General features: G+C 33.1%; 2 protein-coding genes across 4 annotated transcripts in view; one reads left to right on the top strand and one right to left on the bottom strand.

The window, feature by feature from the left end:
• The window catches only part of LOC120768984, a 106,645-nt gene that overhangs the window by 68,884 nt on the left and 22,404 nt on the right, over positions 1-15,357 (bottom strand). The window lies entirely within an intron of this gene.
• Positions 520-14,535, top strand: LOC120768983 (protein dimmed). Its single transcript, XM_040095801.1, has 4 exons — positions 520-589; positions 11,953-12,143; positions 13,454-13,702; positions 13,939-14,535. Exons 2-4 carry the CDS (start codon positions 11,961-11,963, stop codon positions 14,533-14,535), a joined length of 1,029 nt encoding a protein of 342 aa, XP_039951735.1. The 5' UTR covers positions 520-589; positions 11,953-11,960.

The following is a 15,357-nucleotide window of genomic DNA, read 5'->3' as shown; positions in this document are numbered from 1 at the left end:
GAATTGTCGCAGAGTACTTGTGTGGGTGGTTGGTTGGCTGTTTGGTCCAGCCTTTGTTGACGTTGCGAGTTAGCGCGTGTTGGCGCCGTCGTACTCGTACTTGTTGCTCGCTTGTCTGTCTATCAGTGTTAGCTGGCTGCCAACCTTTCGTAGTGTTATACGTTGGCATTTCATTCGAATCCACAAGTGGCTATGCGGCAGCCTCAGTGCTTCCGGTTCAATCTGTCTGCTTAGTTGTGCATTTGCCGCAGCGGGAATCACTCGGCGCCGTCGTGGTTCGTCGTCGTTTACCGTTGAAAGAGTATTTTTTGATTTCATGTGTGCAGCGCAACAAGTGTTTTTTCAGTGGAATAGAAAATTTCATTAAAAGTTAATTGAAAGTTAAAGAAATTTATGTTTCAACTCAATATTAAATGTGTACACGAAGCATGTTATTGAGTTTTATAAAAATTAACAGTACTTTCGTTAGAAAGAAACCTTAAAATTTGGTGAAAATAGTCGTTTGTAAGAGCTCTCATAAAAAAATTTTAAATTTTCAAATCCAACTGATTTTAAAGTGATTATATTTTAGGAAAACGATATTGAAAAAGTGAGTCTGTGCTTGCTTAATTAAGTTGCTTAAAACAAACATATATTCTATATAAATCATGTCATATTTATATTTATTTTTTGTTTCTGAAGTTGTTTCAAAATCAGCTTTATTTGTTGCTAAAATAGATCATGTATTGTTCTCTTAGTCTATTCAAATATAGTACATACCACCCATCAAATTTGTAAACTTTGTTCTATATACATACATAAATAAAAGGAACGCTATCTAAAGCAATAAAGAAATAAAAAATATTAGGTTTCAGATCAAATAAAAAACAAAAAAAACTCGAAAGATTTTTGTAGCAAGCCATACCAAAATCCTTGAGTTGTTAGATTTTAAAAGACTCAATTAAATCTGGGTATATACGGTTAAATATAATCATCTGTTTTAGGAAGCTCCTCCGCCTTGATATAATAGTAAAATAAAAAAGTCAAAGTACTTTCATTCATTAATTTAGTTATCAACTCAGTCGACCTTTACTCAATACAAAATATGTTTTTTTTCTCATATACATAAATCACTTTTTTCATTTCTTGCGTATTAAAAATATGCTCAAGTCAAAATAACATATAGAGGGCTCAACATAAACATAATATATTACATACATTAAACATAACAAAATTGAACATATAATAAACACTATTAAGAAAGATGTATAGTTATTTCATATTTCAGATAATAAGCATAAAAGCTTCAGGTGTTTCATATCTACACTAAAATTTTTAAGGCTAAATATTTTTGAATTGACCATCAGCCTCCTCTGTGTGAACACATATTACTTGCAGAACTCTTCGCGACAATTTTACACAAAGTTTAAAAAACCGCACTTTGTAGGTTATAAAAACTATAGGTAGAGATACCTTCAATCAGTCAATTTCAACTATGCCCGGGAAAGTTAAATCCATATCTCAATTTTTATCTGAATCCACCTTGGGTCAAACATTTTACATTTTAAATAATAAAAATTTAATGTTTCTTTTCCTATCTCTCCTAACTTTATTAAACTCTTGCTACCGCAAGTAGGTTTAACGTAATGAAAAACTATTCTTTGACCATTGCAAGTTACAAGTTGCAAGAAATTTTCTTTTCCCAATTTGAAGTGATCATTTCTACACTGCATTTTGTTTATTTTTATTGGGTTTGTTTAGAGTATTTAGAGATATTGGACAGTTATGTTTTGAACACATCTCGCATGCTTGAAAGTATTTAACTTTTTCGAGAGTACAAATCGGCTTAATGAACCTTCGAACATTACTTTTGAAAAGTATGTATTTTCTTTTAAAAAGTCAGGTTCGATACATGTTATAAATGTTATATTTATTCTGGAAGTTTTCTGTGTTCAAAAAAGTATCGAGAGCATTCACTTCGGTTAGATTCAAACACATATGTAGCTATTTGTTCATTTATATTGGGTAGTCGAAAAAGTTTTTTCGTATTTTGTCAATAGATGTCGTTGCAGTCGTATATCTCCAATGCTACCAATCACACTGTGTCATACCATATAGCGTTGGAAAGGTGAGATTTTAAGCTTCATTTAACCAGATTAAATTTGGGGAAGTTGAAAAAAAGTTACAGCTGCTCAAAAATAATTGAAAATATTGAAGAAATGATATTTTGAAATTTTTGTATAAAAAAAGGAAGAATGCCATGCAAGCCACCAATGAAATTTGTGAAGTTTACGGAGGCTGTGTCAGTAGCAATGGTTCGCTCGTTTCCGTTCTGGAATTTCGAAACTTCGATTTACACTGATGAAAGTTTTACACTGATATAATAATGTCTCTAGCGGAAAAATTACAAAAATTGGTCGACCAAAATGGTATACATTTGTTTATTTATTTATTAATATAAATATAAAAAAAAAGTTGAAGTTTGATGAGAAATACGAAAAGACTTTTTGGACTACCCAATATTACAGGCAATTTGATTGCTATGCTACTACCTAGTCTAATCGATTTGGCCCAGGATATTAACAACAAACACTTCATATAAAATGGTATTATCATCTTCAAAGTAAGTTCTCTTAAGTGGTTATGAGGAGTTAAAAACTCTGATTGGATTTTTTGAGTATATTTATTTTTATTATTTTGCCATAATCGCATTTTTAATAAATTTAATTATTATTGCAATATATTTGTGGTCTTGGGTTGAGTCCTTTGGCTTATCTGCACCCGTTTTGTTATGTATTTACTTTTATTGCATCCAGTGCAGTTAAGTAAATGTTCTTCGATACTTGCTTTTCATATTCACATTTGTATCGTATTAATATGAAAGAACAAAGCTGTTGGTCCTTAAGAATGCTGTTAGTTCTTTGTTGCAAAGCTGAGGGGAAATAAAATAAAAAGCAATGAAATAAGGTTATAGGGTTACAGCTGCGATGACGTGAAAAAAGTCTCCGGCATGGCAGGAGTTCGGCTGGCGACAATATTTTTTAAAGCCAACAGTGACGGTAATGGCTTTTAAGTACTTTCGAACAGGAAAACACAGCTCTAATTACATTTATAAACGTTAAATTGCTAGTATACAATTAAGAGGTCTTGGTAAAATTATGTTTTCAAAGGCATTTCATTTAACACAAACCTTACTTAAACTGTTACAGTAGCGACTGCTTTTTAGCTGCTATGTACGAACAATATAACTTTACTACGCTTCAACGTTCTCTAATTCTCAAAACAATCGTCACAAATTTATGTTAAAATTTTGATATATTATATTATGTACTCTTAATGTTCCTTTGGCCTCAGAGAGGCTTGGCATGATAAAGCGAAAGGAATGAGTCTGAATCCCACACTATGCCAACAGAACGGATTATAAAAAAATAGAAGTTGTGAGAACTCTGTAATCGGTGAAGTTTTGAATCAGAAATGTTCCAGAAACTGAACGAAATTGATGTGAATGATTTCTTTTTACAAACCGAATGATTATCACATCGAAACAACTGCTTGCAGCAAAAGATATACATATGTGTTTAAGTGATATGTAAATATTTTGTCATCCAAATGGAAATTCGCGTTACAAAAGATTAGCATATCCAGAATTTCTCTTTATCTGAAACAAATATCACTGTTTCGATTTTTTGCAGAATGACGTTTTGAAATAACCGTTGGACAATAATTCCACTTTCATCCATAAAAGTTCCTCTGCCGCATTAGTTAGTTGTTAAGGAATTAATTACATGGGTTTGCGGGTTTAAAAAAAGCAATGTTTTTTATTGTCCTATTAAATTCTACAGCACCTCTTGAATATTCAAGTTGATTCGTGTAATAGTTTTGGAGATACAGCCTTGAAAACTTGTGCACCGTCTTTAAACGCGTTTTTTTCGAAACTGCGAAATCGGTTGGCAAGATTTCTCGAGAACTACTTAACCGATTTTCATGAAATTTTACACAGGGCTTTGAGATACAATCCTTAAAGACTTTTATGAAGGATTTTTTTCGTTACAACTATTTGAAAAAAGAAAAATGTTGCAAAATTTTCACTGAAATTTTAATTTTATTGTAAAAATGTCTGCCAAAAATCCTATTTTAATTTTTTTTCCTTCATCCAAGTTCTAAATTAAGGTTTTAACTAAAACACGTATTTTTTTACTTTAGATGATCTTGTAAGGAGTTATGCTCCAAACGGGGACGCATTTTTTCCGAGGGGTCACTGGAAATTGGATTACAATGGCCGAGCATAAAATTTTTTTTTTCCAAATAATTTCAGAATTTCTTTGTTAAGAGTGTATGTTTTTTCAAATAAAATATTTAGTTTTTTTATATGGGAATGAATTGTTGAAAAGAGCCTGTTTTTACTCAATGAAACCCCTTAATTAAAGCATACACAAGGTCCACAGAACCAGTGCTAAAATCCAACAGGACAGCGGACTCAGTCTGATTAGTTTGGATAAAATATAGTCTTTCTGTGAGCTCGTTAGTTTTACAGTTTCCTGCAATTCCGCTATAACTTAGTACCCAAACCAGTCTCACCCTTTCCCTCCAACCTTCAGTCACCCACATATACCTCGTTGGCATATACGCAGAGAAGGAACCACACCTTATAAGTTTTTCGTTTTGAGATTCCATTTAAGTATGTGAATTCGATTTTCAAACCGAATAACTTCGTTTATACTCGTATGTGAGAACAAAATATAGATCATATCTGAGTGATACGATTCAAAACCGAGAGATGCTTACCCAACAAACAACGCCGAAAACGTAAAATTCGGTAAATTCGCTTAAACCAAAAAATTGTACGGAAGTCTATGCTTGTTAAGATTAAAATTAAAATAAAAAATATTTACAATTTACAATTATTACAATTTTGTAAGATATTGTATAATGGTACGGTTAAAAATTACTACAAGCGCGATAAATCAATAATTAAATATGTCAGTGACATTACACAGTGCGAAATGGGCAAAAGCGGACAATAACCATGCCTACTTCCCATATAACACAATTTTAAATTCCATTTGATTCTATCACTTTCCAGTACACATATCAGGAAGCAATTGATATAATGGTACAACTTTGCACTAATAATTTTTTTAAAGTATTATCTTATGACCAAAAATTGTCCAAATCCAACAAAAACTGTTCAAATTCCTAGGTACCGAATATGTTGACCCCATTATCTATAGTTGACCTTTGATTTTTGAAATATCGGTTAATGTATGAGACATACAATTGAACAGAGGGAATCTTTTCCTGATAATAATAACTGTGTATAAAAAAGGGACTGAATCGGTCAATACTTCCCTGAGCACCCATATATCTAATATACAGATTTTCGAACTTCTGGATGACTTTATACCGGATATATTTGCCAATACGAGTATGTGAGTTATCTCAATGAGCGTGTTTTACTCATAACAGTTTATATTTATGCTTAAAATAGATAAAATTGGGCGAAAACTTGGCCTAGACCCAGTATAACCAATATCAGGATTTTAGAACAACCGGTTGACTTTACTTCATATCATTGGTGTTTGTATGTGCAACCCAGGGAAAATAGATAAAATCGGGTCAAATATTACCACCAAATCTCATATATTGTATATAACGACTTTTGTTCTAACAAACTTTATGCGTCTGTCAGTGATCGGAAATTTCTGCATATGTACATATATAGTATACTATATATGTAAATAACAATTACATGTCACATCTTCTCCGGGGTAAGCTAGCTGAGTCAAGTTTGATCCATCTCAAATTACTTTATTTCTCAATTATATTAGGTAGTCGAAAAAATCTTTTCATATTTTGCCAATAGATGTCGTGTCATACCATTTAATGTTGGAAAGGTGAGATTTTAAGCTTCATTTAACCAAAAAAAATTAAATTCGGGGAAGTTGAAAAAAAGATTCAGCTGTTCAAAAGTGAGCGAAAATAATGAAGAAATTCGGTATATTTTGAAATTTTTGTATAAAAAAGGAAGAATGCCACGCAAGCCACTAATAAAATTTATGAAATTTACGGAGACGACGCTGTATCAGTTCGTGTAGCACCACAATGGTTCGTTCGCTTCCCCCTTCACAGGTACATTTGTTTTAGTAACTATGTGTCCGGTTTGTATGGAAGCTATATGCTATAGTGATCCGATCAGAACAATTTTTTCGGAGATTATATTATAACCTTAAGCAGTAATCCATGTCAAATTTCGTGAAGATACCACGTCAAATGCGAAAGTTTTCCTTGATTCCGATCGTTCGGTTTGTATGGCAAACCAAAATTACATTATTTCTATGAACAATAACTCGTACCAAATTTCGTGAATATATCTTGTCAAATGCAAAAGTTTTCCATACCAGCACTAGATTCCGATCGTTTAGTTTGTATAGCAGCTATATGCTACAGTAAGCCGATCTGAACAATTTCTTCGTATATTACATTATTATCCTAGAAAATAATCTGTGCCAACTTTTGTGAAGATATGTACATTGTCAAATGTAAAAGTTTTCCATACAAAAACTTGATTCCGATCGTTCAGTTTGTATGACAGCTATATGCTATAGTGATCCGATATCGGCAGTTCCGACAAATGAGCAGCTTCTTGAAGAGAAAACGACGTTTACAAAATTTCAATACGATATCTTAAAAACTGAGGACCGACGGACTAACTGACAGACAGACAGACGGACATGGCTAAATCGACTCAGCTCAACATACTGATCATGTATATATACATATACTTTATAGGGTGTCCGACGATTCCTTCTGGGTGTTACAAACTTCGTGACAAACTTAATATACCCTGTTCAGGGTATACAAATATATTAATTTTATACGAGTAATTATGAGAAAAATGCCGGTTAAAAATTAAACCTCTACAAACACTCGAGGCAGACACAAAAATATAAGATTTTAACGGCAACGAAAAAATTTCGGTGGTGCTGTCTTACTACGCCTTGTGATTTCAAACCTTGCAGGCACTCCTCCCTTTTGGCCAAGGGCCTAAAAACTTCGACTGTCCATAAGTATGCGCTGTAAATAACTCAACCTTTTATAATTTAATAAAGATGTTGACGAAATCAATTTATATATACAATAATAATTGCTAGCCAATCTAAAGTCTTCTAAATCTACCAAAAGCATTGTTGATGAAAAGCATAACTTTTCAAACTTAATTTCTACATTTTCTGGATATATAGTACTTACAGGTAGAATGCTAACTCACAATATTCGATTGAATATTTGTCTTCCAGTACAAATATGTATGTACATATGTATATGTAAATACAAATCCTCGAATTTAAAAATGCGCGTCAATCTTGAAAATACATTTTATACTAACACTGAAATTAATTCTTTTCTATGGCAGTTTCATGATACGAAAGTGGAAGAACTCAACGCAGCTGTTAAATTAAAAAAAAATATTCAGTTGATTTATCCGATAAATTGTACATACATTTAACTTATTGCTAGAAACTTCGAAATTCATCGCTTTGAGAATATTTTGCACTTTAACCATTTAATGTTTGAAGTGGTGCCTCCAAAGCTCGAAAGGCTCATATTCAAAAACTTAATCACGATAGTCAACGGATTTCGAAAGAACCGTTTTTTCATTAATTAGATCGATAAAGAAATGTTTAAATGAGATGTTTCTGTCTTTTCGTCTTGCAATTCCTATATTCCGGTATAATCTGGAAAAATATTTTTTTTTTATTTTTGACATACGTAGACTATGATATATACATACATTACTGGCTTTCAAAATCGTATAAAACAAATTTTTTCCACCCAACATCAACAAGAAAGATAAGATGAAAGCATAAAGTCAAATATTCCTGTAGCAAGGGGGCCCCACCTTTTACCCTTGGCATGGTTTTTTTTCGGCGGCCCTATTTATGGCACGTGCATTGCAGCTCTATTAAGAGGTACATCCAGTGTGAAAATTTGAAAAAATCGTTTGTTTTCATATTTCAATGTTTATATTTTTAAAAATAACTTAAAATCGATATCACAAATAGTTTTTGAGTTATAGCCATTTAAAGGGTAGTCGCCCAGTTCAATCAGCTCCATCAGTTTACCTTTGAACATTTGTTTCTTCAAATAACATTTTTCGAAATTGCTGCAGTGACAAATCGAAGACAAATGATCTGATTGTCATGAAATTTTCTGGCTGTAATAATAATTCTGCATACTATGTCCGAATAGGCTTTTGATCTGATGAAAATCCAATTTGGTCAGTCTAAAAACAACCAAAATTTTGGAAAAAGCGAACTTTTTTTAAATTTTTGTTTTTTTTTATCGGCTTTGATTTGTACTGATAATTTCTCTTAGTTTAATGAGAATTTTTTAGGTTTAGGTTACATCCACGGAGAAAGCCGGCATCATTGCAATACAGCTTGAAACATGTACAAATGTATCCTTCATAAATGATTAGAAGACAGTTACTTTCACAGAAGATAGAAAGCTGATACTTATATTGTAGAAGATGCTGTTATAAATGCCTAAAATATTGATTCTTATAGTTTGTTCTAATGCAATATGTATTAAACATTCTTATAATTAATATTCTCTTTACAACCATCCTTAGGGTCGTTTTCTCAATGCCTGGTTAGCCGTTTTTTTAACCTGAACTTAACTGACAGATGGTTGCTAACCACATATTGAAAAATCGATCTTTAGATAATCAACTGTTTTATTCCAATGATTGGAACCGAAGCTAAATAAATTTTTTAATTTTTTTTATTGTATATGTACATACATACATATGTGGGTATATTACTTTACTCCTTTACCAAAAAAAAAAACAAAACAAAAACATAATTCAATGTTACAATATAAAGTGTGAAATTCTTATATTAGGTATAAGGTGGCTACGGGTAGTATGGTCTCGATTGTATCCATTTTTGGTATTACATTATATCATTACCATAAAAACATGCCGTATTAGTTTCATTAATATACCTCTCAAATTAATCAGTATACTTATAAGGTATAAAGCCAACCGGATGTTTGAAAATTCTTATGGTATGTATGTAAATGGCAACTAAGGGAAATATTGTCCCGATTTTATTCATTCTTTGGGATCATAATATACTACTACCAGAAAAATATGCTCTCTACGCTTCATTTATCATTATTCTCATAGATGATCAGTTTTTTCTTGTCACTCCCCTCTGGAGCATAAGGGCTCTAATAGGTTGCACCATCTCACACGATTTAGGCAGTAGTGTTTTCGTCGTCGCAAGTGATCAATTGGGTAATTCGAGCAGGTCTGACCTTCTCCATGTTAATCTGTGTCGGTCACATCTTTTGCTCCCTGCGAATTCCAATGAAGTTTGAGTTTTTCCGAGAGTATTCTAGTACAGAGTGATTTTGTGCAGGTTCCTCTTTCATTAAACTCCATAGGGGAAACGGTCAAAATTCTAAAATTAAAATTCTGAAGTCGAAATTACGGAATCAAAATTCTGGGTCGACAAAATTCTGGAAATCGGAATTCCGCAATTCCTTCGCCTTTTTTGGCTGCATTTCAAAATTCTGGTTTTTCATAATTCCGGAATTTAGGTTTTCCATAATTAATTCTGGAAATTTTTTCCCCAAAATTTGAGCCAAATCGTGTATCTTATATAAATTTGCTTATACATACATAATAATATAACATAAACAAAACATAACCTCCAAAATTCAAACATTTTTTTCGGAAAGTCAAAAAACAACATTATTAACAAATACAAATCAAATAGATACTACATTAATGGATTATGAGAATGTTCATTTCTTTTTTATCGTATAACATGTTCACAGCCATCCAATTGTGTGACAATACGCACGGTACATTTGTTTATAGCTCGTTCAGAACAAGTCCAGTTAAATGTTTTGTTATTTTTTCGTTCCAAATACATAGAAGAAGTAGCCGTCGACGTTTAACATGTCTTTTCCTTTATTGGACTTCACCACAGTTATATTTTCCATCATTTCACAAAAATATTTAGCACGTTTTTATTAATGAAATTGCAGTAACACATTGCTTAGTCAGTATATATATATACATATATGTATGTACATAGTAAACTAAATCATTATGGTAGTACAAAAAAGTAAATGAAGAACAACAAACAAAGCAATAACAATAACAAATACAATCATAGTAGTACAAAAAAGTAAATGAACAACAACAAACAAAGAAATAACAATAACAAATACAATCATGTAATTGTACAAAACGATACTTACTAGGCAATAAAACATATGATTACAGAATGGCAAAATTCTGTAATTAGTGATTAAAAATGCGTGTTGATAACAAAAAAGTGCGCACTTTAATTACAGAATTTTGCCATTCAGAAATTTGCAATTTAGAATTTCGTTATCCAGAATTTTGAATTCCAGAATATTGACTTCCATAACTTTGATTCCCGGTGTTCCGACTTCCGGAATTATGAATGCAGAATTTCCAAAAAAGCAGAATTTTGACCCCAACCCACTCCATAGTGCTTGATGCTTTTTAATCTGGGCTAGAATATTCTGCATATGATTCGTAGACCCTTGTTGTTGAATGCTTGCAGACTTTGAGTTGTGGTGTTCGAAACCAACCATGTTTCACTTTCGTACAACGTCGCCCACTTCACGTATGCGGTGAATATTCCGATCTTCGTACTTTGGAAATTTTTAACCTTGCAGTCTTCGAAACGCCGCTTTTGCCTTGCTTTCCGATTGTAAAAATGCTTGTGAGGTAGGAGAAGCTGTCGATGAACTTAATTTAATGATTGTCAGTCTTTATTTCCCTTCTGCTGGAGTGATATACTCTCCTGGCGTTTTTTTTCCGATGTTTACCTCAGGTCAGACAGTGCATGCCAGTTCGACTATGTTTGTAACCTCTTCAAATGTTTTAGTTGCCGCACTAGGTTCCATACAGTGCCTTTTTTGTGTAGGCTGGTATACTCATGAAGAACTTTCATAAATTGAAAGTGAAGTTATTGCGATCAACATGTGGGCCAAACAAAATCCGTGATCACCGGAAATTCCATCGAAACTGTGCGTGAATTCATCAAAAATCAGCCGAAATCATCATTGAAATTCATGGAGATGTAATTGAACATCTCCAAAACATCGCCATTTTGACCAAACATTTGGGCTTACGAAAGGTGTGTGCATGGTTTATTTCGCAGAATCAAACATTCGATCGACGCTTGTGACCGATTATTTGACAAAAAATCACATTAACCATTAACCACTCCCCGTATTCACCTGATATAGCACCGCGCGACTTCTTCCTTTTTGGAAAAATGCATTTGCCCATGAAAGGAAAGCGTTATGGAGACGTAGAAGCCATTCAAAAGGCTTGCACCGGCATACTGGCGGCCATACCGGCCAACGAGCTAAAACACTCGTTCGATATGCTTTTGGACTGTGCAAAAAGCTGTATTGAAGCAGAAGAAGAGTATTTTGAATAAAATAAATTGATTTTGCCGAAAAAACCGTTTGTTCAGTTTTTTTAATCCTGTTTACTTTGGAACGCACTTTTTATGCAATACTAAGCTTTATATTAAAGAATACATAAATCCAGACCATGCTCGATTAATTAATAATATATAATATAAGAATACGGGGAAACAAGAATGTTTGTACAAGTCAATTCCACAATAAGAAATTTAAGAAATAATAATATTTTAGCCAGTAGTGATCTTAATAACAAGAGTGCGTTGGCACCTCGCATAATGCCACATGTGCACGACCGGTGTGTTTGTTTACTATAACTCCACTGACATACTAGAAACACTTAAGCTTTTACACCAGTGCACCTGTGCTTGAAAATTTATTATCATGTTATTATATGCACCGACCGACTAAAATGTATTATATAATAAATTAAATGCTTAAATATCTGTGAATGTATAGAAATTACGGAAAAGTTTTACTTTTTAAATATAACAGAAATCAAAATGGGTTCGAATCATATTTCGGATATACTAGTCTCGCATGAATATATGACTATGGAACAACAACACCAAATGCATCAACATCAAATCAACCCTATAATGAATCCTGAGAATCCAAGATCACCTATTGATTTACAGGAGGGATCATCACGACCAGTACGACGAGCCAGCCAGAGGACTACACAGGTATTATGTTATAAAAAATTAATAAAAAAACTAACTTCGGCTACACCGAAGCTATATTATGATTTACAGGTGCCTTCTTAATAGTTAAAAAAGACATTTATTTTGATTTTAGTCGGAAAGTTGGATCCGATCCAAAAAAATGCTGCGGAGAATGAAGTACTGTTCTAGACAATACTCCATTACCAAATTTCGTGAAGGTATCTTGTCAAATAAAATAATTTGTTCGAAACTTGTAGCGCTGCTTTGGATAATAATCTATTCGAAATTTTGTGAAGACACCCGGCAAATAAAAAGAGTTGTTCATACATAGACTTGAGTTTGATCGATCAGTTTTGTGTGGCAGCTATGTATATCCCATAGTGTTACGCACTCAGCGATTCCAATAAATAAGCAAAAATTTCAGATCGATATCTCAAACAATGAGAGACTAGTTCACTTATATACAGTTAGAGATATATTATATATACTTGTATATACTCTTTACATATTCCATCCAAAATTTACATTGAAATTATTTTTTTCCGTTCAAAACATATTTTTTTACGTTCTTTGAGTCAAAATATTGGAGACGTATTTTCTTTTATTTCGTATCCATATATCAATACATTTTTCAGCACAGATTAGTATATTCTTTAACATCAGATATGTGTCATACTGACCCCATACTTCTGCACCTTCAAGTAGCGGTCTGTTAATATAATACGGAAGTATGTCGTATTATCCGTCGTGGTAGCCACTGTGACGGCATATACATATGTTTTAAAAGTTCATGGATCTTCAAAACCTTCCTGAAACCACGTTAAAACTCGATATACTAATTTTTGACGGTACTTTGTACGCGAAGGAGAATAATCGTCGTATACACTATCAAAGTGATATTTGGTTTCACTGAAGAATTTCTGTTCCTGAAACAAGAATTCAATCATCATCAACAGAAATGGATTTTTTTTTGTTTTTCTAAAATGTCTAAACTTGGGCCCTTTCGCACGATGTTGAAATAAAACTATGATTCGTATTCTTCCCAAACGAGAATGTACGACATGATAGTGGCGTCATTCGGTGATGATTTTATGGAATCGCCCGTAAAATAGGGTTTGGTGTCATACACTGATTTATTAAATATTTTCTTTTCCCGGCTGGTTATATCTGTTTGAAGTTACATATGCATTTATTGTTATGGATTTATATATAAGGACACATTAAGTATTTCTGTGTTATATGTGGGTTGAAAGTAAAGAAACTGTAGTTCATTTTTTAGTTCGTGACAGTCCAGCAAAATGTAGAACAATTTCTTTCCCTTTGCATTTCAGTTAAGCAATAATAATTATGAGATGGAAATGACAGATTCAAGTTCACAGAGCGACGATACAAGCGGCGGCGGCGGCAGCAGCAACGGTGGTAGTGCACGCCCATCCAGCCGCGCTAGGAATTCCTTAACGGGCACCACACAAAGCCGGCGCAGGAAAGGCGTTCTCAATGCAAAGGAGCGTAATCTGCGGCGATTGGAGTCAAATGAGCGCGAACGCATGAGAATGCACAGCTTAAATGACGCTTTTCAGGTAATGTCATGCAATGTATATGTCTCCATTCAACATATTTTATGTTAAATATTGTATGCACTTATGTATTGTAATGTGTGAAGTGTGGCAAGCGAAGAAACCAACCAGGCAATGAAAGAAAAAATTTTCGAATGCAGTATTGATAATGTTTGTTTAATTTATACAAATAAAAAAACAGGAATCCCAAATGCATATAAGTTTGTATATCTTATTTTATATCTTCTTATATATTTCAGTCGTTGCGTGAAGTTATTCCACATGTGGAAATGGAGCGTCGCCTATCTAAAATTGAGACTTTAACTCTAGCGAAAAACTACATAATAAATTTAACGCATATAATTCTCTCGAAACGCAATGAAGAGTCGTCGTTGGATTTGAATGGTGTAATATTGAATGGCGCCACTACCGATCTAACCGGCAATGGCGGTATTGGCGGAGTTGGTGATGTTGGACTCGGCGTTGGTGTTGGCGTTGGCATTTTAAATCTAAATGCTGGCGGTGGCGGCAATAGCTCTGGGCCTGGCCCTGGACCTGGGCCTGGGCCCTGTTATGATGACGTTCTAACAAATGGCACAAATTCGTACGATTGCGCCTTGGCTGCGGCAGATGTGGTGAATCAGCAACCTCGTCTAACCACCGCCACCACAACCATACAAATACAGAATCAAAGTCTCAGCCATATGCAGCCACAATTGTCGCAACATCTAATGCAAGCGAATCACAATCAATTGATGTTACAACAACCGACAACAACTACATTATTACTCAACAATGGTTTTGATGCGAGTGATAACAATAATAGTTATGATGAACCTTTTCGAGAATTTATATAAATTCGAAAATTTACAAATATACACTCAAGTTCACTTCGATGAATGATTACGACAATTGCAGACTCATTGGATAGTTTGGACAGGAAAGAGTTTCTCAACCATAATTGATTTGTAAACTTGTACAAAAGGTAGAAGCCAAAAAAATTCACGAAATTCATATTGAATAAACTACAGTTCTTGTATAATTTTACCAATTTCCATAATTAGAGTATTCAAGTAACAGGAATTTTGTTTTAGAAGATATTGAAAAGCAGTGCATATTTAAACTCAGATATTTCTAAAGTTTTAAGTTAATAAGTACTAAAAAAGGTCGACAGTATACAGAGTGCCACCAATGTGAAGATTGAACCGTTTCTAATGCTTTTTATACTCTTGGACACAATTGCATTTTAATTTTATAAAAATTCTAGTATAAACGAATTATTGCATAAAACAAAGTTTGTGCTTGACCAAAAAGTATTAAATTCGCTAATATTTTTTTCAATTTACGATGCTTCGGATATATTTTTGAAAAGATCAGATTTTTAATAACTTTATTTCGCATATATTTTTTAAAATATGATTCAATTAAAACATGTTAGTAACTCAAACATCTTCAACGTAACTATCATCTTGAAAGAAAAGGTGCACATAATCGGTTCTAATTTTCCTAAATTATATATAACATCATGACTTTGGCTTCATTAATTGGACAGTATTACTGCAGAAAATATTAATTTATTTAAAGTTTAAATCTCCCATACAATTATCACCGCACTTGAAATTATTCAATGAGTTTATTTCCGTTACAGACTATTGCAATTACGAATTCGAAAGTTAAAA

The sequence above is a fragment of the Bactrocera tryoni genome, chromosome 2 (assembly GCF_016617805.1).
Source record: "Bactrocera tryoni isolate S06 chromosome 2, CSIRO_BtryS06_freeze2, whole genome shotgun sequence".
Taxonomy (NCBI): Eukaryota; Metazoa; Arthropoda; class Insecta; order Diptera; family Tephritidae; genus Bactrocera; species Bactrocera tryoni.
This window is presented reverse-complemented; position numbering and strand designations above follow the sequence as displayed.

Bases quoted from the DNA above. Each gene is read 5' to 3' on its own strand.
- LOC120768983 (XM_040095801.1), top strand. From the start codon at position 11,961: ATGGGTTCGAATCATATTTCGGATATACTAGTCTCGCATGAATATATG. The intron at 12,144-13,453 runs GTATTATGTTAT...TTTGCATTTCAG, and splicing joins CCAGCCAGAGGACTACACAG to TTAAGCAATAATAATTATGA. The intron at 13,703-13,938 runs GTAATGTCATGC...TATATATTTCAG, and splicing joins GCTTAAATGACGCTTTTCAG to TCGTTGCGTGAAGTTATTCC.